The sequence below is a fragment of the Pinus tabuliformis genome, chromosome Q, assembly GCF_031772625.1.
Source record: "Pinus tabuliformis cultivar Carrire ecotype Pingquan chromosome Q, CPIR1, whole genome shotgun sequence".
Lineage (NCBI taxonomy): Eukaryota > Viridiplantae > Streptophyta > Pinopsida > Pinales > Pinaceae > Pinus > Pinus tabuliformis.
Window position 1 is genome coordinate 938,236,837 of NC_142296.1, and position 23,359 is coordinate 938,260,195.

At 38.9% G+C, this 23,359-nt stretch overlaps 1 protein-coding gene across 1 annotated transcript in view; it reads left to right on the forward strand.

The window, feature by feature from the left end:
• Window positions 1–23,359, forward strand: part of LOC149222539 (P-loop containing nucleoside triphosphate hydrolases superfamily protein) — a 292,868-nt gene that overhangs the window by 242,456 nt on the left and 27,053 nt on the right. Inside the window, 2 exon segments of the mRNA XM_089385506.1 lie at window positions 21,091–21,192; window positions 21,301–21,403. Coding sequence (XP_089241632.1) covers window positions 21,091–21,192; window positions 21,301–21,403 — 205 coding nt within the window.

Below are 23,359 nucleotides of genomic sequence, written 5' to 3' on the forward strand. Positions count from 1 at the left end.
AATTCTAGGAAGAGATGATGCTTCAGTAATAGGTTGTCAAGCTATAGGGTTATTTCACTTGATGATGCAACCAAATATAGTGCTAGATATCCTTGCCTTTTGGGAGCAAACCATCAAATCTCAACTCCTTAATTTCAACATTACTGTTTGTTTCAGATTTCCCTCATTATTAGTGTATCTCTTCCTATATGTGCATGTTGAACAATTTATGGACCTAGGACTAAATGTTTTAGATCCCAACAAAAAGAAGCAAACAATTATAAATTGCACTGATCTGGTCAGAGCCCAACCAAACAATGAGGGATTTTCCTATTATATTTCTTCTGTCATGTCTTTTGTTTACAAAATTATCAATAATGTTACCCCTCCTAGGATTTTACCAAAGGCTCAGTCTTTGTTGCAATTAAGCAAAGATTTGAAGGTTTGGTTTTCATTAGAAGATTATACAAAACTCAGCTTGTATGGAGCAGAGGTTCTTCCTTATAGGCTTCCATTTTTTGTGTCGATGAGAATACTTGCACTGGAGTTCATTAGGTAGAGCTTAAATGTAGTACTTGCACTGGAGTTCATTAGGTAGAGCTTAAATGTAGATCACATACATTTTGTGCTAGCCAAAAAGGGATATCTATTCAAATTACCTAGGGCTGTTGGTCCATTCATTGTCAACAACAGGCAAGCAACTGAGGAGTTTGAACAACTGTTACAAGCCATGAATTTCCAACAGGGAGAAAAGTGGTCCTATGATCCTCATCAAGTCATTTCGAGGAGGAGAGTAGAGAATTCTTATGCTCCTTATACACATGAAACAAAGCCTGAGTTGGAGAAGTTGGCAAATGGGGGTTTAATTGAAGCACAAAATAGTATCGAAGTTGAAACCCCTCTTCCTTATTAAAAAGGATTGAAAAGAGGGGCCACAGATGTCATTGATTTGGAGGGGGAGAGCTCTCAAAGAAGCAAAAGGAAAAAATACAGAGGACAGAAACAAAATCTGAAGATTTCGGGGAGAAACTTGTTGAATTTCCATGATCTTGGGTCTAGGATAGAATCTTAGAATATCTGATGCTACCAAACCAAGAATCTCAACGAAAGCTACTTTGCACAATGGAAAATATAAAGTAGTAAATCACACATGCACAAGTATAGACAACTTTTTACAAAATATTGTACAAATATGTACAACAACCCAATCTTTGTTATATTAAACCAACTGAATAATACAACAGTCTAGGGCTCCCTTACAAGGGATACAAGGTACAATGACAATCTCGTTGCAGTCTTTATGTTGTACCTCGTCTTGTTGGTCCTTCGCTTCCATTTTGCGCTCTAGCTGCCCTTTAGTCCATCAAAGGACAACACATAGAGTCTCCAGGAGGGTTGCCACCTATCACTGTTGCAAGTCGCTTCTGCTACAATGAACACGGGCTAATCCAATTTTCTCTTCTAGGCTACCCAACACCTGAGCTCCAATTTGCCAATCTAGTAGCTTCTTTCGTCCATCAAAGACCTACACATTAGGCTCAATCCTTCACCCAACCTTCTGCTGTCAAACGCTCGTTATGACTGCTTGTCAAGGGCTACTTAGGTAGCCAACACATTGCTCTCCACCAATCCAGTGGCACCCAATACTTCACTGCAAGATCTGCTCCTAGGATAGGCTTTCATCCATGGTTACTTGGGAGCAGGAGCGAGAGCGACATTTTCAGAAGTTCCCAGTTCGGGAGCGAATCGGGGAACGGATTTTTATATATTATATATATTTTTATATTTTGATGCATATATGTCAACAAAAACATGTAGAATGATGAATTAGATATAAAAAGCACAAAAACATAGATTGAACCATATAACATCAATCATCTAAAAATTATAATCTTCATCAACCACGTCCACAAGTTAGTAACATACAACATATCGAGTCTCATGATTCGTCAATCTTAAAGTTTTAAGCTTTCAAAATTCAATATGTAACATTTATTATGATTGATCACCAAAGTTGTACTTGTAAGCTAAGTGTAACCATTACAACAAAGAATATCTAACATGAAATGAAATGTTATAAAATGAAATGAAATGAAACAACTTTCAACTTTCACGAAGCATCATATTCATAATTCATTACCAATAAGTTATAATTGCCAACTTCAAACTTCAATCTTAGATTGTCATATATTGTTTACAAAAAATATCATAATAAATATGAAAGGTTCAACAGTTATAAAAACTAATAGAAACTAGAAAGACAAGTAAATCTATTATCTATTGCTAATGTTTGGGCCTCTTGCTACCACGAGAAATGTCTAATTTTTAGTCTTGTTGGAAAATCAAGATCTTTGTCATTAATTTCAGCCTCTAAGCATTAATATCTAGAGGTATTTTACTATTTTTGTCATTACCTCTGGATCTGTATAGGGATCGTTGTCATGAATATCACCCTCTAAGCATTAACAAAAGATAGAAAAAACATAGCATGTCAAGTGAAGATTTTGTTTGAGTGATGGGTACATTTTTAGTAGGGTCATGATAGAGGAGTTCGATAACCATTGTCACTAACATCAAGGTACATCGAAGGATTGGTGCTTTTGATTAAATACGAGTTCCATACCTTAATACATGACAAAATCCAATGGAAACATTGCAATCCCCCCAATCTTGAAATCCTGAAAAACTGATGTCTATTGGATTTTGAATGAGATCTAAAATTCTACTTTCTCCATATGAAATCTAATGAGGTCGGAACCACCCTCAAACACCCTGAGTCATTTCGTGGTAATGTTAAAAATTTAAGTAAAAGAGGATGAAAATGAAGATTAATGAGAATGTCACTTTTACTTTAACTATTTAACATTACCATGAATCACATATCAACACTAGGGTCATAGGCTTAAGAATTTAACATTGGCATGAATCACATATCAATACTAGGGCCATAGGCTTGATCATTAGGCTGCTCCACTCAAAAATTATTTATTTCTTTGAAAAAAATTGCATTTGGAATGTTACTGCAATTTTTTTTTTACAAAAAAGATTAGGGAGCAAAAATTTCGCTCTTAGGTTCGCTCTCGAGGTCGTTCTCGAAGGGAGCATGCTTCGGGAGCGGCTTCGAGGGGGGGAACCACTCCCCTGCAACCCTTCTTTCATCCAACACAACAAGCCTTCCAATTGGCTCCCACAGGTTGCTCGTGAAATATATCCAAAACTGGTCAACACTTGACCCAACACAAGGCAAATCTGACAGCAAACAAATCCCAAGTCTGATGTACAACTGTGGTATGCCTGTGACCTGGTTAGGGCATCACCGTGACCCACGCCAATCTTGTAACATACCTTCATAGTCCCTTTATTAGCTACAACCTTTTTCTATTAGTCTTCTTTGCCTCCACGTTGATGATTTGGGTGCTCCTCAACCCTCAAACAACCCCACAGATGCCCTGATTTGAGGTGTTAAGGCCTGCAGCCTACCCAACCTTCTTCCTTTGCATATGGCCTGCGTAAAACAGAGGTGACCACCTTTAATTCATGCCCCAAATAGACTTGTACTTACCTTTGCCTCCTCGACCTTGCTGAGGATGAGACAACCCTTCAAACAACCATGGAAAGGCCACCAAACAACGCTTTCCTTCCTCACTGAAGATGTCTTCTTTCCTGCGGCCAGAGCAGAGATATTCCTTCTCCTCAACGAGCTTCTTCTCTCCTTCTATGCTGCCCTTTTGTTGCACACTTGGATGTGCCTAATTGAAACTATCTCACCTTGTATTTATATCATATACAAGGGCTCCATCAAAACATCCAATAGGGCTTGAAAAGCTGTCATAAGGCCTCCATAACAACTAGCCAACCTTAACTCTTCTTGTGCATACCACTCCTTAACCTAAAGGAATTATAACTCATTAAGGACAACTCGGATTTTGACGATTGTCAAAGCGTTGGATTCTCCTTGCCGTCCTCTATCATCTCCATCCATCTCATGTCCAAAATGATCCATGGTTTTGGCCCAAACAACGATGGGTGCAAAACCCCAACCTTGGGTTCCAAGCCCACAAGTGACTCTTGTGGCGCTTCACCCTCCAAACCTTGAACCCTAGGGCTTGGAGTACCTCCCAAGCTACTAAAAAATCAACACTCCCTCTTAGCGAGGGAGGTACTTCCAAGACTAGGAAGTAACTCATCATCATCATCACTACTCGCAACACTCGCCCAACTCTTGGCGCTCACCACTGCAACAATCCCTGTAGCATGAACTACGCCTCTCTTGGAAGTGTTGCTATCATTGGAAGCATCCTGCTTCTTCTTCTTCTCCTGTATTGCTTTCCAATCCCTCCATGATTCCTTCTTGGCTGAAGTGGAAGCACCCTTGCTCCCCACTGACCACGCACTCTTCTTTGGCTGCAAAGTCTCCCTTTGAATCTACAAGCTCCCCTTAGAACTCGACTCCCTTCTTCTTTGGAACCTGTACCTGCCCCTCTGAAGCTTGCACCTGCAACTACTTCTCTAGAACCTGCACCTGTTCCTTTTGCTTCTTCTTTCGATGATTCATAGGCTTGCCTGTCAGCTTGTATAGACAATGCTCTCTAACGCCAAGTACAATACCCACGGAGCTAGATCCTCTGGGCCTAAGTCTTGCCTTCCCACCTTGGAACAAGACCTCAAACGCCTTCTCGATCATCGACACAGATATTGTGCTATATCTAAGTCTTGGTACAAACAGTACATCTTGGACCCGCATCACTTGTCCTGTCTTCGTCCTGAATGGCACAACTCCTGATCCTCAGATCTCCTTCTGACTCTTGTCGCCCAACACCATGTGCAACTTCGAGTCCCATTCAACTAGAGTCTCGAAAACCTCCTGTGACCCTGTCATATGTTTCGACGCACCACTGTCCACGTACCATCCATCCTCATCGATAGTACCCTGTGAGAAATGAGAGATCATAGCAAAGTCCTCCTCCTCCAATCTCTTGGTGAGAGCATCTATCTCAGCAGAAGTGGCAACACCGACGACCTGCTTCCCTTTCTTCTTCTCGTCATCTCCCGTCTTCTTCTTCATCGGACATCTCAACGAAAAATGACCCATCTCACCACAGTTGAAACACTTGACTTTACTCAAGTCCTTCTTCTGCTTACCCTTCATTCATGCTGCAAGTGCCACATCATCATCGAAAGTCTTCTTCTTTGGATGAAGATCCTCATCTCGCAACTCTTCCTGAATGAAGTCGTCCCACAACCTATTCCAGTTTGGCAACGAATCCCCTTGATGAAGGGCTTCCATTCCTCGGTGAACCCTTTCAAAGCAATCCTCACCATATTAGAATATGAAATAGTCACACCGACGACAACAAGCTCATCTTTGACCTGAGACAATCTCGTCAGATATGAAGTCACTCCTTCACCCTGTATCATCTTGGTGGACTTCAACTTATCCTCCAATACCAGTACCTGATTCTTGTTCTTATTTTGGAATAGTTTCTGAAGAGCCATCCACATCTCATATGCATTGTTCTTCTCATACAAATGAGGTATTAGGGTATTCTTCACACCATCTAGGATGATCAATCTCGCCCTCGCATCCAAATCCTTGTACACTTCCAACTCCTTTGGGTCAGTTGGCTTCTTGATGGCTTTCTCGACGAACTCTCAGATCCTGTTGACTTGCAAGACCAACTTGATCCTTTCCTTCCATGGACTATAGTTGGATAACCCTCCAACTTGTCCTCATACTGGAGACCAATCTGCAACTTCGACATTGTAGTGAGCGCTTCACCTACAATGTGACGAACTCCCTCTTAAGCTGTACTTCATTGTGGACTCTCATGATTCACTGTTTTCCAAAGTAGCTCAGACAACTCTGATACCATGTTGAAGTTCCATGATCTTGGGTCTAGGATAGAATCTTAGAATCTCTAATGCTACCAAACCAAGAATCTCAACAAAAGCTACTTTACACAATGGAAAATATAAAGTAGTAAATCACACATGCACAAGTATCGACAACTTTTTACAAAATATAGTACAAATATGTACAACAACCCAATATTCGTTATATTAAACCAACTGAATAATACAACAGTATAGGGCTCCCTTACAAGGGATACAAGATACAATGACAATCTCGCTGCAGTGTCTACATCATATCTTGCCTGCCGATCCTTCGCTTCCATTCTGCTCTCTAGCTGCCCCTTAGTCCATCAAAGGAAAACACAGAGTCTCCAGGAGGGTTGCCACCTATCAAAGGAAAACACATAGAGTCTCCAGGAGGGTTGCCACCTATCACTGCTGCAAGTCGCTTCTGCTACAATGAACATGGGCTGATCCAATCTTCTCTTCTAGGCTTCCCAACACCTGAGCTCCAATTTGCCAATCTAGTAGCTTCTTTTGTCCATCAAAGAGCTACACATTAGGCTCAATCCTTCACCCAACCTTCTACTGTCAAGCTCTCGTTATGACTACTTGTCAACTGCTACTTTGGGTAGCCAATACGCTGCCCTCCACCAGTCCAATGGAACCCAATACTTCACTACAAGATTTGCTCCTTGGATAGGCTTTCATCCAACACGACAAGCCTTCCAATTGGCTCCCATAGGCTCCTCATGACACTGTTCCAAAACTAGGCAACGCTTGACCCAACACAAGGCAAATCTGGCCGCAAACAAATCCCAAGTCTGAAGTACAACTGTTGTCTGACTGACCTGGTTAGGGCATCATTGTGACCCACGTCAGCCTTGTAACATACCTTCACAATCCCTTTATTAGCTGTGGCCTCCTTCTATTAGTCTCCTCTGCCTCCACGTTGATGATCTAGGCACTTATCAGCCCTCAAACAACCCCATGCATGCCCTGATTTGAGGTGTGAAGGCCTGTGACCTACCCAACCATCCACCTGTGCATATGGCCTGCATAAAACAAAGGTGATCACCCTTAATTCATGCCCCAAACAAACCTGTACTTACCTCTGCCTCCTCGACCCTGCGATAGGATGAGACAGCCCTTCAGACAACCATGGAAAGGCCACCAAACAACCCTTTCCTTTCTCGCTGAAAATGTCTTCTTTCATGCAACCAAAACAGAGATATTCCTTCTCCTCAACGAGCTTCTTCTCTCCTTCTACGCTGCCCTTGTGTTGCACACTTGGATGTGCCTAAATAAAACCATCTCACCTTGTATTTAGATCATTTATACAAAGGCTCCATTAAAACGTCCAATAGGGCTTGACAAGCTATCATAAGGCCTCCATAACAGCTAGCCGACCTTAACTCTTCTTGAGCAAACCCACTCCTTAACTTAAAAAATTCACAACTCACTAAGGACAACTCAGATTTTGACGATTCTCAAAGTGTTGGATTGTCCTCGTCGTTTGCTATCATCTCCATCCATCTCATGTCCAAGATGCTCCATTGTTTTGGCCTAAACAACGATGAGTGCAAAAGCCCAACCTTGGGTTCCAAGCCCACAAGTGACTCTGGTGGCGCTTCACCCTCCAAATCCTGAACCCTAGGGCTTGGGGTACCTCCCATGCTACTCAAAAATCAACAAACCCTTCCATTGAAATTGGATTTCAGTTGCAGATAGGAGGAGCAAAATGTGCACCCTCATCTCCTATTCCTAGAGAAGAAAATGTGTCCTTAAATGTTTGGAAAGATTCATATGAACAAATTGAGGAAAGAAATAAGAAAATCAAAGCAAATGTTGTTACTCAGTTGGAGGCACAATCTATCCCTGGTTATCAAAGCAGACTCCTTTTAGCCATGGATTTGGAAAGAAGTTAGTTGAAACTCTCATTCACACACCCTGTATCACAATCAAGTGCTTCTGGAGCTAATTTCATGACAGTCACCCTGTCTGTAAGTACAAAGGACATTCCTTTAACTGATAAGATAAATCGACATAGGCAAATTGGATAATTAATCTACAATAATTTCAGTAAAACATCATTAGTAGCAAGCAAAATAGAGGTCTTGTTGGAAAAGTTGATTGGTCAGTTGAAATTGGAAAAAGCTAATTCCCGAGCACTTCACACTCAAAATGAAGAATTTAAGAAGCTAATCATTAAGCTTGGGGTGAATCTAGAAGACAAAACAACTGTCCAAAAACTAGTTCAAAGTGCAGAATCTGAGGTTCAATCACTAAGAAGAAAACTGAAACTGCCTGCCACTGAACATGTCTTGGCTCGTGAATTGGCTCAAATAGAAAAAGAGAAGGAAATTCTGATTCATGAATTGGTGGAGAGGAATAAAGAAGTGGCAAGTCTTAAAGAACTTAATGTTGAACTGCAAGAAAAAATAGATAGACATGTATGCACAATTGTGGTGTAGCAAGATCCTGAAGACCCTAGTGACGAACTCACTAGAGTTATGATTGAGTTAAAGATTTCAGAAGATGAGTTGATGAAGATACAAAAGAATCTAGATGATGCTAAAGAGTAATTGAAATGTAAAGAGAGACAATTGAATATGGCTAGAGAAATTGCATCATAGCATCACAAAAACTATCAGTCAGCTTGTGATGAAGTGAAGGAATTAAAAGAAAAACGGAAGGGCAACATGTCTCTTATTCAAGCAAGAGAGATCATCTGGAATGATATTATTCAACAGGTGAAAGCAGTTTGGGATCACATGATGATCATGGCTGAGGAGAAAATAATGGTCAAAGATCTTGAATCCATTATCCTCTTTAACAAAGATAAGTCACAACAAAGTGCACAGTTGGCAAAGAAGATGATTGATTTTCTAAATGCCTAGTCTTCTCTAGAGTTGAGAGCAATGGATATTGTAGACAAAACATCCATTGTTTCAGAAATAAATAAGATGGTGTAGAAAAATATCTACAGAAAGAATGTAGAGGGCAGACTAAGAGAAATCAAGGAGTCAGTGTTGGCTTTCGATTCTAATTTTGATAAGAGAGTCTGAGCAAGACTACCCTCATGTTGGGATCAACAGGGAAATCTCTGGAACGAACAAAGTTCTTATCTCAAGTTAAATACTCCAGAAGGCTTGGAATATAAAGATCTCCATTGAGATACAAGAATATATATTAAAATGTATGAATAAGAATGATGATTACAATTGAGAGTGAGGGGCCTGCTTATATACCAAGCAGGTGTCCCTTTATGAACGGTCATGTCTCCTTAGATATGTCTCTTTGTTTAACTAATTATTATTTATTTACATATTATTATGTTTATTATTTATTATCTATATTTATTACTTTTACATAATTATATTCATAACAATCTCCTCCCTTGGGAAACATATGAAACCTTGTTAGTGGAATCTAAGAGTAAGATAAATGCTTCCCATGAAAGAATAGCAATTTTGAATGGTTTAACAATCGTAAATTACTTACAGAGGGATTTTCAACTACTATGGTTAGTTAAGACTCTCTTTGCTGAAAAGGCAACATACAACAAGATAACTAATTTGAAGATGACCTATGACAGACTGATAAAATGTCCAGCTCCTAAATTAGCATTGTGGAAAAAATGTCGGGATTTGATATCACCAACAATGCTCTGAGTGGTGGAACTTGGAGACTCATCAAGCGAGCCTGCACAAGAATCTCAAGTGATCGAATGATAATAATGCACCATTCTCTAATTTGAAGAAATACTATATTTTGCAATTCTAAAGCTAAAATAGTTTAGTTTCTAAGTTTGGCGTTTGAGTCCTCATAAGGACCGAATAAAGTTAGAAGTAGTTTTAAATCAGTTTTTGACAGTTAATAGCTCTGTAGCTGTCCCCAATGTAAAATTCTTCCTTAAAAAGACATGAAGGAACCAGTTTTGGGGTTCTGAATTTGTGGCCTTAGAGAGTAGATCCTGTGTAATGTATTAGAACTTTCTTGGAGAATTAATAAAATTTATGGGTGATTCCAACTGTCTTTTGGGCATGATATGTGTTCTTTTCTTTACTATAAGTCATTATCTGTTTTTCTTCCTTTGAAAATGTGTAAAGAAGCTGCTGGTTATTTTCTTTAAACATATTTACTTTGCTTAGAACAACTTACAGTACTTGTGCATCTTTAATTCAAATTATCTTAAACTGCGCTCCATATTTTCATACTTTCATTTGTTTAGTCTTTCATAGTTTCTTCTAAGATTTGGTGTAGAGGATTCTGTTATTGCAACCTTCTATTTTGAATCTTTCACCCTACTACAACTTCAAAATCGTTTTCATAGACAACGTGGCCTCCTAAGAGGGTGCCTTTTTGTCCAAGAGCTACCCCTACATTACATTTTCATAAAACACTTATGAGCAAACATGTATAGGATATCAAACAGAGTTTTCATCTTTTTTTACAGATGTCCTAAGCACTGACCTCCTCTCAGTCAGAGGTTGTCTCTAGGGTTACAACAGGGACCATGGCATAGGATGGGGGTGGCATCTCACATGATCATCATTATCTTCGATAAGAGCATCCTCCGTTTGCTCTAAATTCAATAATCCATCCTCAAAATCATCTTCCTCTAGATTTTTGTCCCAAACAATCAAGTAATTATTTGTCTTTTCCTCCTCATAGTAATGTGACAACAATCACAAGTTGTAATGAACATAAACTGTGCTCTTTGCTCGATTTACATTCAACTTGTTTCTTTGGACACCATGGATGACACTATAGGTGCTCTAGCACCTCTCTATAGAAGAAGTGTTCACCACCTGCAAGAGCACTCATAATACCAAACATTGTAGATGTGGAATAGCACCGCCATGCATGTTCCATAATTGGAGAGAAGAGAAATTACCTCGATCTCTAACTACATGATTGGTCCCAAAGGCACTAGTGCCAAGGATGTAGTTTCTCGACTATCTATATATGGTGTCACACTCGTCATCAAGGAGTAATTTATCCAATGCTTTCATGTAACCAGCTTGAACCTATAGATCTTGTTGTGGTTTTCTCTTGGTCCCTCCAGCAGGTGTAGGTGATGAAAGCCATGATGCATGATAGTATTTAGGTGTAAGAACATATGCTAAGGCATGCACTGAATGTTTAACATTTCCCATCACTTTTCCACCTCTGCATGAATATAGTTATACAAGTTGATATCTCTAGGCTCAACAGTGTCTTTAATCTGCCCAAGCATGCTATCCATTTTCTGATACACCTCCCCAATTATTGGCTGATTGGCATTTGTAAACTTGATCATGTAATAAATTGGCTTGGTGAATTGCAAAACAATTTAAGATGTGACCAAAAGTGATTGTCAAGAACAATGTCCTTCACTATATTAGCACCATCTCTATTATTGCTTAGGTCATCCTATGAATCACATGTCAACATATCACTTAAAGCTTGTCTCACCTTCAATAGGTGCCTAAAGGGTGTGGTAATTGTTGAAAAATAGTAGCTACGGTTGGTATTTTCATTGTCAAAATCAAAGGAGAAATGATTTGTTTTCTAGTTGTCCAAGTTGGCCCTAGCTTGATAGGTTGACCCCACCACTTGAAGGTGTTTGACCCAAGGTCAAAATCCACTTGATTGGTTTACTATATATTGGCATTCATTGGAGTCCATTTGGGCATCATCACAACACATTCATTCAATCTATATAACGAGGAGATTTGTTCATTTGTGTGAAGAAGAAGAAGATTTCTTTGCGTTGACCAGCTGGTTTGATTTCTGTTGACCAATGTTCACTTGACCAGATTCTCTATTGTTTGACTGAGTGGTTGACTGTGAATTGGAGGCTGAATATTATGTGGATCTTTGACGTTCTGTTGAACAAAGTTTTGGTTGTGTTTTTGGGCGTTCACTGAGGTTTGATCACTGGTCAAACTCTGAGGTTTGACCAAACCTTTTTATGGAACTATAGGACTGAATAGACTGTGACTAGTGAGCAGATCATTGACTTTTATCTCTCCTTTGACTAGTTTTTGACTTGGCATTTGGTGTGGTCAATGGCTGACCTTTGACTGGAATATTCTGACATACAATTTGGATGAATTGAACTCTCTCTCATAAGGAAAGATCACTGGGATTTCCCTCTTGTGGGGTTTTGTCCGAAGATATATTGGTGTCTCTTGTTTCATTGTTTCTACTGTGATCTTTATTTATCTACTGAAGTTAATGGTCGAAGTTTTCTTAGTGTAACTACTTGATGATTTGAATGCTCTAAAGAAGTCAAAATTGTATCATTTGAAGTAGTTATTAGATTAGAAAATTGTTCTAGTCTTGTCTGCTACTAGAAAATCAACATGGAATCAAAACTTTGGTGAAGGAAAAAGATCATTGAGATCACCTTGAGGAGACCCTATCTTACATTTTTTGTCTTGATTTATCATCTTCATCATGAATTCCTTCATGAAGGCAGAAAACAAGCTTGAAGGAGCTACAAAATTCAGAGCATGGAAGTTTAGAATTCACCTTTTTCTTGCAAGGAATAAGGTCTTGGATATTGTGAAAGGAAAAATTATTGAACCAAAAGGAGATGGTGTAGCAAAAGACAAGTTCAAAGAAGATGACATCATAGCCATGAGCATTATTGTGGAATCTGTTAGACATCATGTAATTCCTTATATTGCTGATCATAAATCTTCCAAGGAAATGTATGATGCTCTCATTGGATTATACAACATCAACAACATTGGATAATCCATGAGTTTAAGGAATCAACTTTGTGATGTTAAGATGACAAAGAATGATATAGTGGCATCATACTTCGTAAGAATATCTCAATTAATAGATCAACTCAAAGCTATTGATGAAGTTGTACCTGATAAAGAACTAGTAGTTGTAGCATTCAATGGTCTGCTGGCTCCTGGGATTCTTTTGCATCAAGTATCAGTGGTAGAGAAAATGCACCTACCTTTGATAAACTATGGGTTGCTTGCACTCAAGAATAATCTAGGCTCATGTCTAAAAGCAAGTTTCCAAATCCAGGTGAAGATTTTCAAACTTTTGCAACCCACTCAAAGAATAGCAAGGGAAGAAAAAATTTCATAAGATTTCAAAGAAGTACAGGAAGAAGATCTGCTCCAAGACCTGCTCTAGGAAGAGGACTTGCTCCACAAAGAAGATCTCCTCCTCGCTCTCAAGAAAGGACATGTCAACTGTTCAATGTTTTTGTTGCCAAGCATATGGTCACTATCAAAATAGGTGTCCTAAAAAGAATAATGATTGAAAAAAGAAAGGGAAACAACATGCATTTGCAACCCATCTTAATGAACCTTCATACAAGAGGAGGCCTAGGAATATACTAATGATGATGATTATTCCTTTTATTCTGCTTTCACAGGTTCTATTGCAGGTCATGAAGAAATTTGGTTGGTGGACAGTGGTGCCACTAGGCACATGACTGGAAGTCGTGATGATCTCTTTGAATTAGTTAAAAATAAGATATCTTAAAGGGTGGAGCTTGGAGACAATGGCAAGTATGATGTTAAAGGCATTGGTTCATCATCCTTCCAATTGGAATCAGGAGGTAATGTCTCTATTAACAATATTTTATATGTTCTTGGTTTGAAAAAGAATTTGTTATCTATTTCATCTCTTGAAGACAGGATATAGAATTGCCTTCATTGATGGTCAAATTCTAGTATGGAAGAATGACTCCTCCTTTGAATCTGCCAAGGTCATTGGTGTACGAATAGGAGGCCCATATCGTCTCCTTGGACATTGAATTCAAGCCTTGATACATAACACTTCTGATCTTTGTGAACTATGGCATTGAAGGTACACTCATGTTCATTACAAAGCTTTGTCTAAAATGAAGGATTCTGTTAAAGGTATATCTAAAATCAAGATTGAACATGATGGAGTTTGCAAAGGATGTGCTCTTAGGAAAAATGTCAAAGGACAATTTACTAGTAGTGATAGTAGGTCCAAAGGAATTTTGGACCTTATACATTCTGATGTTTGTGGACCTATGTCTAACAAATCCTTGGGTGGTCATTTGTACTATGTCACTTTCATTGATGATTACTCTCGTAAAACATGGATTTATTTCTTAAAGACCAAGGATGAAGTATTTGAAATGTTTTGGAATTCAAGGCACAAGTTGAAAATGCTACAGGAAGAAGGATCAAGACATTAAGATCTGACAATGGAGGAGAATACATATCCAAGGAGCTCATTGCTTTCTGCAAGGATGCTGGAATTAAGAGGGAGATGATAGTTCCCTACAATCCTCAACATAATGGAATTGCTGAAAGGAAAAACATAACTATTATGGAAGTTGCCAAAGCCATGCTTCATGATCAAGAGCTACCTATATTTCTATGGGAAGAAGCTTCAAAGACAATTGTTTATGTTCAAAATAGATGTCCACACCGAATCTTGGAATATAAGACTCTTGAAGAAGTCTTCATAGGTGAGAAGCCCAATGTTGAACATTTAAGAATTTTTTAGTTGTCTTGTTTATGTTCATGTGCCCAAGGAGAAAAGGACAAAGTTGGAACCTTCCGAGAAGAAGGGAACTTTTGTTGGCTACAGTGAAAATTCAAAAGCTTTCAAAATCTATATACCAGGACAACAATCAATTGAAACTAGTAGGGATGTCATTTTTGATGAGGATGTTGCTTTTTGGAAGTCCAAAGGATCACACTTGGACTTTGATGATGAGATGCAGGTGGCTCCTAAGAATGTGGAATCAAAACCTAAAGAGCCTGAACCTATGGAACAAGATCCTCTAGAAGAGTCAGATGAACCACATGAATCTATTGATTCACCAAGAGTCATTGTACCTGAGACTAGAAAAAGACTAGCTTGGCTTGAAAGAACTTTAAAAGAAGCAGAAGGACATGCAACACCTCGTGGCACCTTCAGAGAAAGCAAGAGGCCAAAGAAGTATTTAGGTTATGCAACATTGATGTGTAAGATCATTGAGTCTAAGCCATCCACCTATGAAGAGGCAACTGAACATCAAGTTTGGAGAGATGCTATGCTTGAAGAGTACTGGTCCATATTGAAGAATGATGTATGGGAAATTGTGCCAAGACATGAAGGAAAATTTGTTGTGTCTTCCAAATGGATCTACAAAATCAAGCATGCAACTGATGGAAGTATTGAGAAGTACAAAGCAAGATTTGTTGCCCATGGATTCTCCCAGAAAGGGGCAAGATTATGAAGACGCATTTGCTCCTGTTGCCAGGTACTCTTCTATTAGATCTATTATTGCTCTTGCTTCTATTGTAGGTTGGAAACTACATCAAATGGATGTTAAAAATGCTTTTCTTAATGGAGTCATTGAAGAGGAAGTATATATTGAACAATCTCAGGGCTTTGAGATACATAATTGTGAAAATTCTATCACTACAACAACTGATTTATTTTTCCTCTTATTCCACAATAAGTTATTTATGAAATTACTTCAATAAACATTGAAATAAATAATGCTCTAGATATCACGCCGTAATATAGAAACAAACATATGCACAAGCATTAACACATTGACACAAATAATTTAGACAACAGTGCCCGAAAAAAACAATGTGGGAAAACCGGTGCAGTAAGGGAGGATTTTATTATTTAGCAATTTTCTGTACAATAGGGTGCCAAATTGGCTTACCCACAGACATAAATAATTCTCCAACACTTCTCCCAATCCCAACGTCAGAGCGACTGACCTCTGCGTGTTTCTCAAACCCATTGCGTCAGCCCTGGGCCTCTTTGCATCACTCACGCAGGCCCAACAAGTGACTGTTCAGTGTTTTGCTACCTCTGCGTTTGCCTGAAAAGCCCTGCGTCTGCCTCTCCTGCCTTAGCGCTGATCTCCAGTGGCTGATTCCTCCTCTTTGCTCCTTGTTGCCTCCTGACTACTCACCAGACCACTGGTTCAATTTCTCAACTAACCCCGTTCCAGAAATTGAACTGACTAGTCTCCCTCAGTGTGTTCTCCAAGTGACCCTCAAGCCTCCTCTTATACTTTTCTCATTGACAAATCAACGGCCGAGATTAAGTCCCTAATCCACGCCTAAGATTAGATTTGGCTTGATCCATGACTTTTGGACAATTCTAACACAGTTTTATATTAATACACATTAATATTTTATTTTCCCTAAGTTTAGACTTAGGGACTCCATTAAAAATATTAATTATTTTAATATCTCCCAAACTGTTTAGAATCTGCCCAAACCTTTTCTGGGTATTGGAGATCTTATGTGCCTTAACCTTTCCACCAATTTTCGTGGCTAGAGCACATCCGATGCTACCCCAAATCAACACTCTCTCTTAGCGAGGACTGTGCTCTAGTAATACTCCTCACTGAGTATCACCCTGATCATCCGACATCGGTCCTTGTGCTGATGCTAAGCCTCCCTGCCCAACATCCTCTGCACTGCTGCATCCTGTACTGTTGCCCATGGCTTTGCTACTGCCACTGCTGCATTTGTACGACAACTCTTTCTGCATCCGTGTTACTGCTGGTCGTTTCTCCCAACACTGCATCCGCACACCAGCTCCCTCTGCATCCTTGCAGTTTATCACTCCCATTTCTGCTACTGAAATGGGTTCTTCACCATCCCCATCTTTTCCATGAAGTAGTCAAATTTTGTCCTTCTAAGGGCCTTGGTGAGGATGTCCGCCACTTGTTCTCTTGTAGGAGTGTAGCTCAACTGTACAGCTCCTCGTTGGACACAAACCTTGACAAAGTGACATCGGATATCAATATGCTTCGACCTATCATGAAACACTGGATTCTCAGAGAGCTTGATGCAACTCTGATTATCACACATGATCCTGGTCGCTTCCATATTCCTTCTGAATAGGTTCACAAGCAGTTTTCTAAGCCATATGGCCTCACACAAAGCTATGCTTGCTGCCATATATTCTGCCTCAGATGAGCTTAGAGCCACAGACTTCTGTTTCCAACTGCACCAAGAGGTCATTCTTGATCCAATGTTGAAATGATACCCAGAGGTACTTTTCCGATCCACTAAACTTCCTGCCCAATCTGCATTTATTAAATCCACTCAATTTGATATCCTTACTCCTGGTGTACAAGAGTCCATAATCGACTATTCCCTGTAAATACCTGAGAACATGTTTGGTTGCTACCCAGTGCGTCATCTTCGGTTCCACCATGAACTGACTGAGGGTGTTGACAGAGTAGAAAATGTCTGGCCTGGTATTAACCAAATACATCAGGGACCCTACAAGCTGCGTTTATAGGGTGGGATTGACATCCTTGTCTTTTGATGCATCAATCTTCTTCCAGTTGGTGATCATTGGCGTAGCCATAGGTCTATAGTCCTCCATCTCGAATCTTTTTAGGATTTTTGTAGCATACCTCCCTTGCCCAAGGAAGATTTCTCCCTTCTGCTACTAAACTTCCGACCCTAGGAAGTAGTGCATTCGTCCCAAATCCTTCATATCAAATTCTGTGGCTAAATTCTTCTTGCAGTCCCCAATGAGTCTGGATGATTCTGACAGAAAGAGATCATCCACATACAATACTAAGTTTAGCGACTCGTTCTCTACAACTAGATAGTAGAGATTCAGATCTGCGTCACTCTTGACAAACCCCATTTTCTCCAAGTAGCCATCTATTCGACCATACCATGCTCTTGGTCCCTGTTTCAGCGCATACAAGGATTTCTTCAATCTGCATACATGAGACTTCTTCTCATGAGTTTCAAAGCCCTCTGGTTGTTCAATGTATACCTCCTCTGCTATTACCCCGTTCAGAAATGCCATTTTGACATCCATCTGATGGATCTCCCTTCCCATCTGGGCTGCAAGAGATATCACGGTCCTAATAGATGTATACTTGGTTACCGGGGTGAAGGTCTCCTCATAATCAATCCCTTCCTTTTGAGCAAACCCCTTAGCCACAAACTTGGCCTTGTATTTCTCAACACTGCCGTCTGCAGCGTATTTGATGTTGTAGATCCATCTTGAACCTACCACTGATTTGTCTTGAGGTCTTGACACCACCTCCTAGACATCATTTACCATTATGGAGTTGTATTCCTCTACCATCACATCTAGCCAAACTTGATGTTGAGTTGCCTCGAAACTGGCAGGCTCTCCATCCTGAGCTATTAATGACTGATATCTATCTGGTTGTTTTTGCTCCCTCTTATTGTTTCTTGGCGCACCGATGAAGTCCTCTGCATCTTGCAGAATCTGACGAAGTTCCCTACTAGTTCTTCCTTTACCAGCAAGTGCTTCTGTTCACTCCTCCTCATCCTAAGAATCTTCCTGTCCTGAGGAAGAATTCTTTACTTTTGTTGGTTGAAGAGGCTTGCTGACCACTACATGTCAACTACCCATAGCAGTACATCCCCCTTTTTCGCAAAAGGGATAACGCTTGATCGACGTGTCCGTGCCATTCGACTATCATCATCAGCCTGATCATGTTATGTTGTAAATCTAGTCTGCATGTATAAATTGTAAATAATCTTAGCAGATCTGTGTCATATATGGAATTGCCTAGGTAAACCTAATATTCGGGTGATGATCTACGTTCTGGAAGGTATTTTGTCTCACCGGTCCATGATCGACAGAGTTTTCCTTCAGCCTAACCCTAAAGCCGAAATGGATTTTGTCATTAGAATCTTAGGGGAGTCCTAGTGTGCTACATTGAGTCTATGTAAAAGTGATTTGGGAATAATCCTAACCATTTGGTTAGGTTATTTTATTACAAATTGCTTGATCTGCTAGATTATGTTTGTGTCGCAGAACTGGGTAGTCTATGAGGGTCTATGTCAAATGGGTTTTCCCCCTTTAAGATGTAAAAATGTAAAAATCATGATGTAAAGTGTATTGAGGATTAGAAAATGTTTTATCCCCTCATAAGTCCTAGGTCCTAGGTAATTTTAATTTTTCCAAAGGCTATATTCAAGGTTCCTTTAAAAAATTAAATTTTAAAAGGTCCAAGGACTAAGGTTAAATGATTATTTTGCTAAATTTTAGGTCCTTGGTCCCTTGGGTTAAGTCAAAGTCAAAATTTTGAGGAAATTAATTCAAAAATTAAATTTTTGAATTAATTAAAATGCATTTAAATGATAATTTCGAATTTCTTCATTATTTTAATTTCGACGGATGAGATTAAAAGATTTTTTGATCCTCATCAACGGTCAAGATCACTTTGACAAGGATTACTCGAACTAGCCATTGGAAAATATTTCTTTAAATAGGAGGTCAATTGTCATTTGAGAGCATTCGACCTTTGAGTCGTGTGCTGAGTGAAAGCTCTCTTGTAATCATTTTCCATGTGCAAATAAAGAAAGACTTTGGGCTTAATCTTTGCTGGTGTTACTCTGCGGGAAATGTTGTAAGATGTTTTATTTTCTTGCATAGATTTACTTTCAGCCATTGATGTTAGCTTATTGAAGAGTGATTTAGACGCAGGTATCTTGTCTGATCACTGGGGTTTGAATGATAGTTTAATTTCTGAATATAATGGTAGGTATCTCCATTAGATCTGAATTTCATTGTCGTTTTCTCTCTCTATGTTAATGGTTGAATTAAGCTGTGCAGGAAATCCTTTTTTTGAGATCGCCGGGCGTTCTGGGAAGTTCTCGACTGAACTAGCCAACTCCCGAAAAAGCATTTTCTGAAGAGCCCAGTTGGTTTTGATTCCAGGCTTATCATTAGAATTTTTTCTTGTGAATGTATTAGAACTTTCTTGGAGAATTAATAAATGTTTCAAATGCTTCACAGATTATTATTGGTTACCTTTTCCTTTGTTTTATTTTCTTATAGCAGTTTCCCATAATCTGGGCATTAAAACAGATTTTGAACCAAGCTTTTCGTACACACACACATATAGGTCGCTTGGCAGACCTTGGGTGAATTGACCTGTAACGAGTATGAAACTCAGGTATAACCTACAGTGACGATTCTGATTAGAGGGCCAACTTGGACATTTGAAAACTTTATTTGCTTGCATTAGTTATGGAGCATCTGAGGGGCCTTTGGAGGCTGAATGCCATGCTTGGGATCCCTTTTGAGGAGATAGGTCATCTTTCAGGGCTCACGCCCCTTAGATTTTGTACGTGGCATGAATAGGTCACATCAATTTAAATTTAGATTAATTAAAGAAGAGGGACCTTTTCCCCTCCATTGGCTAGATTAGGGGCTGTTAGCCTATTAAATTAATATTTTATGTAAAGGAAGTCAAGTATTTTCTCTATAAATAGAGGAGCATCCGTTGATGTGTATAATTCTCTGTTCTTGATGAATATTGGTAGAACTTGAATGGATGCATGGTGATTTGAGTAAGTGGTCTTTCTTCATCTTGGTTATGTTTATGGATAATGTTTATCAAGTATTCACCAAAGTGCTGCTAGTATTTTTATCTCATTGCCCCTCTTGGACAAACCCTCCATCAAGCTCTTTGGAGGCATCCTAAGTGAAGCTCCCTCCCTTGTTTATCCTTGGAGATTGTAGGATGCCATGTCAAACCTTGAAGAGACACAAGTGGGTCTCACTTAGTCTTTGAACCTAGATCTGGTCAATTTCTCTTCAATCGTTTTGCTCCTTGATCCCATATGCCCCAAAATTATATTGGCAAGTTGAGGAACTAATCTTCTATCCTCCTCACCCCTCTGCCATCCTATTTGCTTTTAAAATTCTTTAAACTGTTTTTCTGGGCTTTACACTTCAAAATCATCTCGTAGTTTTTGGATTGTGTGTGTGTTTGGGACCTCTCTCGACCTTTTGAACTCAAAGATGGAAATTACCTTCATAGCCCAAAAACCCTAGCAATCTTATCTTAGGGAGACCCCACTTTGTCTGCAGTATGAAACTCCTCGCTCTCCTCTATTATTGCCAAACCTGTTGGGCCTTCTATGTACACATATAATTTTGTAAAAAATATAAATAACATAATCAATCTACATAATCAAATAACAAATTGTATACATTTTCTTTGGTGGGATATGAAAAAATATTTCCCACAATCATAATATTATTTACAAATTTTCGGAGAGTTTATTTTTTTTTTGCTGTTATTCAACATTTGATGCATTTACACACACACACACACACTCTCTCTCTCTCTCACACGCACACACACACAACCAGGTAGATAGTATACCATATTGCCATTTCTCCTTCTTTCAAAACTTTGGAAATGGGTTTTCTTAAACTTGTACCTCTTTGGGAAACTGTACCTATTTCTCTATTTCATTTATTCTTGTTAACATGCACATGCAGATAGGTGAGGGTGAGAAGCTCGTGAGGGCTTTGTTTGGGGTGGCTAGCTGTCGTCAACCTGCAGTAATTTTTGTTGATGAAATAGATTCTCTTCTCTCCCAAGTAAGATTTTCATTTTTATCCAGATTACATGCTCATTAGAAGTAATATTTTATGATCATTATGTTGTGACTTAAGCACATTGTTTAAACTGGTTACATTGGGTGGCAGCGTAAATCAGATGGAGAACACGAGTCTAGCAGAAGATTGAAGACACAGTTTTTGATAGAAATGGAAGGATTTGATAGTGGCAATGAGCAATTGCTATTGATTGGTAATCCTTGCTATGATTAGCATATATACATGTATATTTAATAAAAAAATGTATATCTAATATTTTTTTTTTTCCTTGCCAAAATTGCAACATGTATTATGGACTTTCTACGTAACTAATAGCAACACTGGTTTCCAAAATTGACTCACTTATTTCTTTTCCACAACATTTATCTAATTGACTAGCTGTAATTTTTGCTCTAAATTTGAATAGGGTCTATTTCTTGCATTGTACATGTTGCCTTGTTTTCTCATGTTTTCTCTTTTTAACATATTATACCTATTATTTGTGTCTTCTGATGGGATTTTCTTTCTGCCTTAGATTAGTATTCAGTCATAGCATTTCATTTTTTGATACAATGTTTCTTTGAATGTTGTTATTTTGTACCATTGCAATAGTATATTCTTACTTGTTTTTGTGCATATGGCCATTGGTTTCCATACTTGCTAAAACTTGATATGTTTGACATGTTTGTTTGTCAATGCCTTTAAGTTTTTAGTCAACTTATCTCTTGTATCTTTGAAACCTGGTAAGCTTGGTAACTATGTTGCTAAGCAACTAAGTCACCTGACACGGGGATTCGGGACACGTAGGATTCGAGATTCGTGGTGTCGGATTCGGACACGTTGACCCCCCAGAACAGGACACGTTATATATTATTTTATTAAATATATATATATATATATATATATATATATATATATATATTTAAAAAATATACATATATATTAAAAATTAGATATTATCATATTTCTTAAACAAATTTTAATTAATGATACAAATTTATTGATTTCAAACATATATCTTCATCTATAGCTATTAGCATGCATAGTACATACAAAATTCAAATAAATGTCAGTGATACTGGTCACATAAATGATAAATCTATTAAAAATTTAAATCATGATTCATAATTCATAACTGAAAGACAACTTACAACTACAAGATAGTAAGATAAACACACTGACAACTGTAGTTTTCTCATTAAGTCATCAAATCAAAATGTGTTACATAGGTAGTGTTGGTGCAATGCCAATGGCAAATAGAAATAGAAAATATAAAACAACTACAGGTATACAAGCCTCAAGGCATCAATCAGCATCAGAATCAGCATCACTGTCCCCATCATCATGGTCCCCATTGCTCTCCTCTACATCCTCCTACTTCGCTGCATCCATAGTCGCCTCTGCATCTGCTGGTATGTAGGTTGACCCCTTTAAGTCATCAAATCTAACAGGCTCTAGCACTGGATCATTGAGATCCATGTTGGCCAATGCCAACTCAACAGTGGTGTCCAAACCCATATCATCAGGAACAGTGTTACTTGGGAGCGGGAGCGAAAGCGGGGAGCGGGAGCGAAAACGGGAGCGGGAGCGACATATTCAAAAGCTCTTGGTTTGGTGCTCTTGATTAAATACGAGTTCCATACCCTAATACATGACAAAATTCAATGGAAACATTGCAATCCCCCAATCCTTAAATCCTGAAAAACTGATAAGTCTGCTGGATTTTGAATGAAATCTAAAATTCTACTTTCTCCATATGAAATCCAATGAGGCCGGAACCACTCTCAAACAACCTGAGTCATTTCATGGTAATGTTAAAAATTTAAGTAAAAGGATGAAAATGAAGATTAAGGAGAATGTCACTTTTACTTTAAGAATTTAACATTACCATGAATAGCGTATCAATACTAGGGCCTAGACTTGATCATGAAGCTGCCAAAATGCTTTACTCCTTGCTCCAACAGCACAAATCACTTGCCAAATGACAATTTTAATGAGCAAACACGCCCTTTTCATTCCCGCGCTGATCTTAGCGAGTCCTGGAAACCGGACACGTGTCCTAAAATCGCGACACGCTTTTGAAAATCGCGACACGCCCTCGGACACGAATCCGGATCGAATCGTGTCGGATTCGGGATTCGCAGGGGGTTTAGGACGAATCCGGTGACTT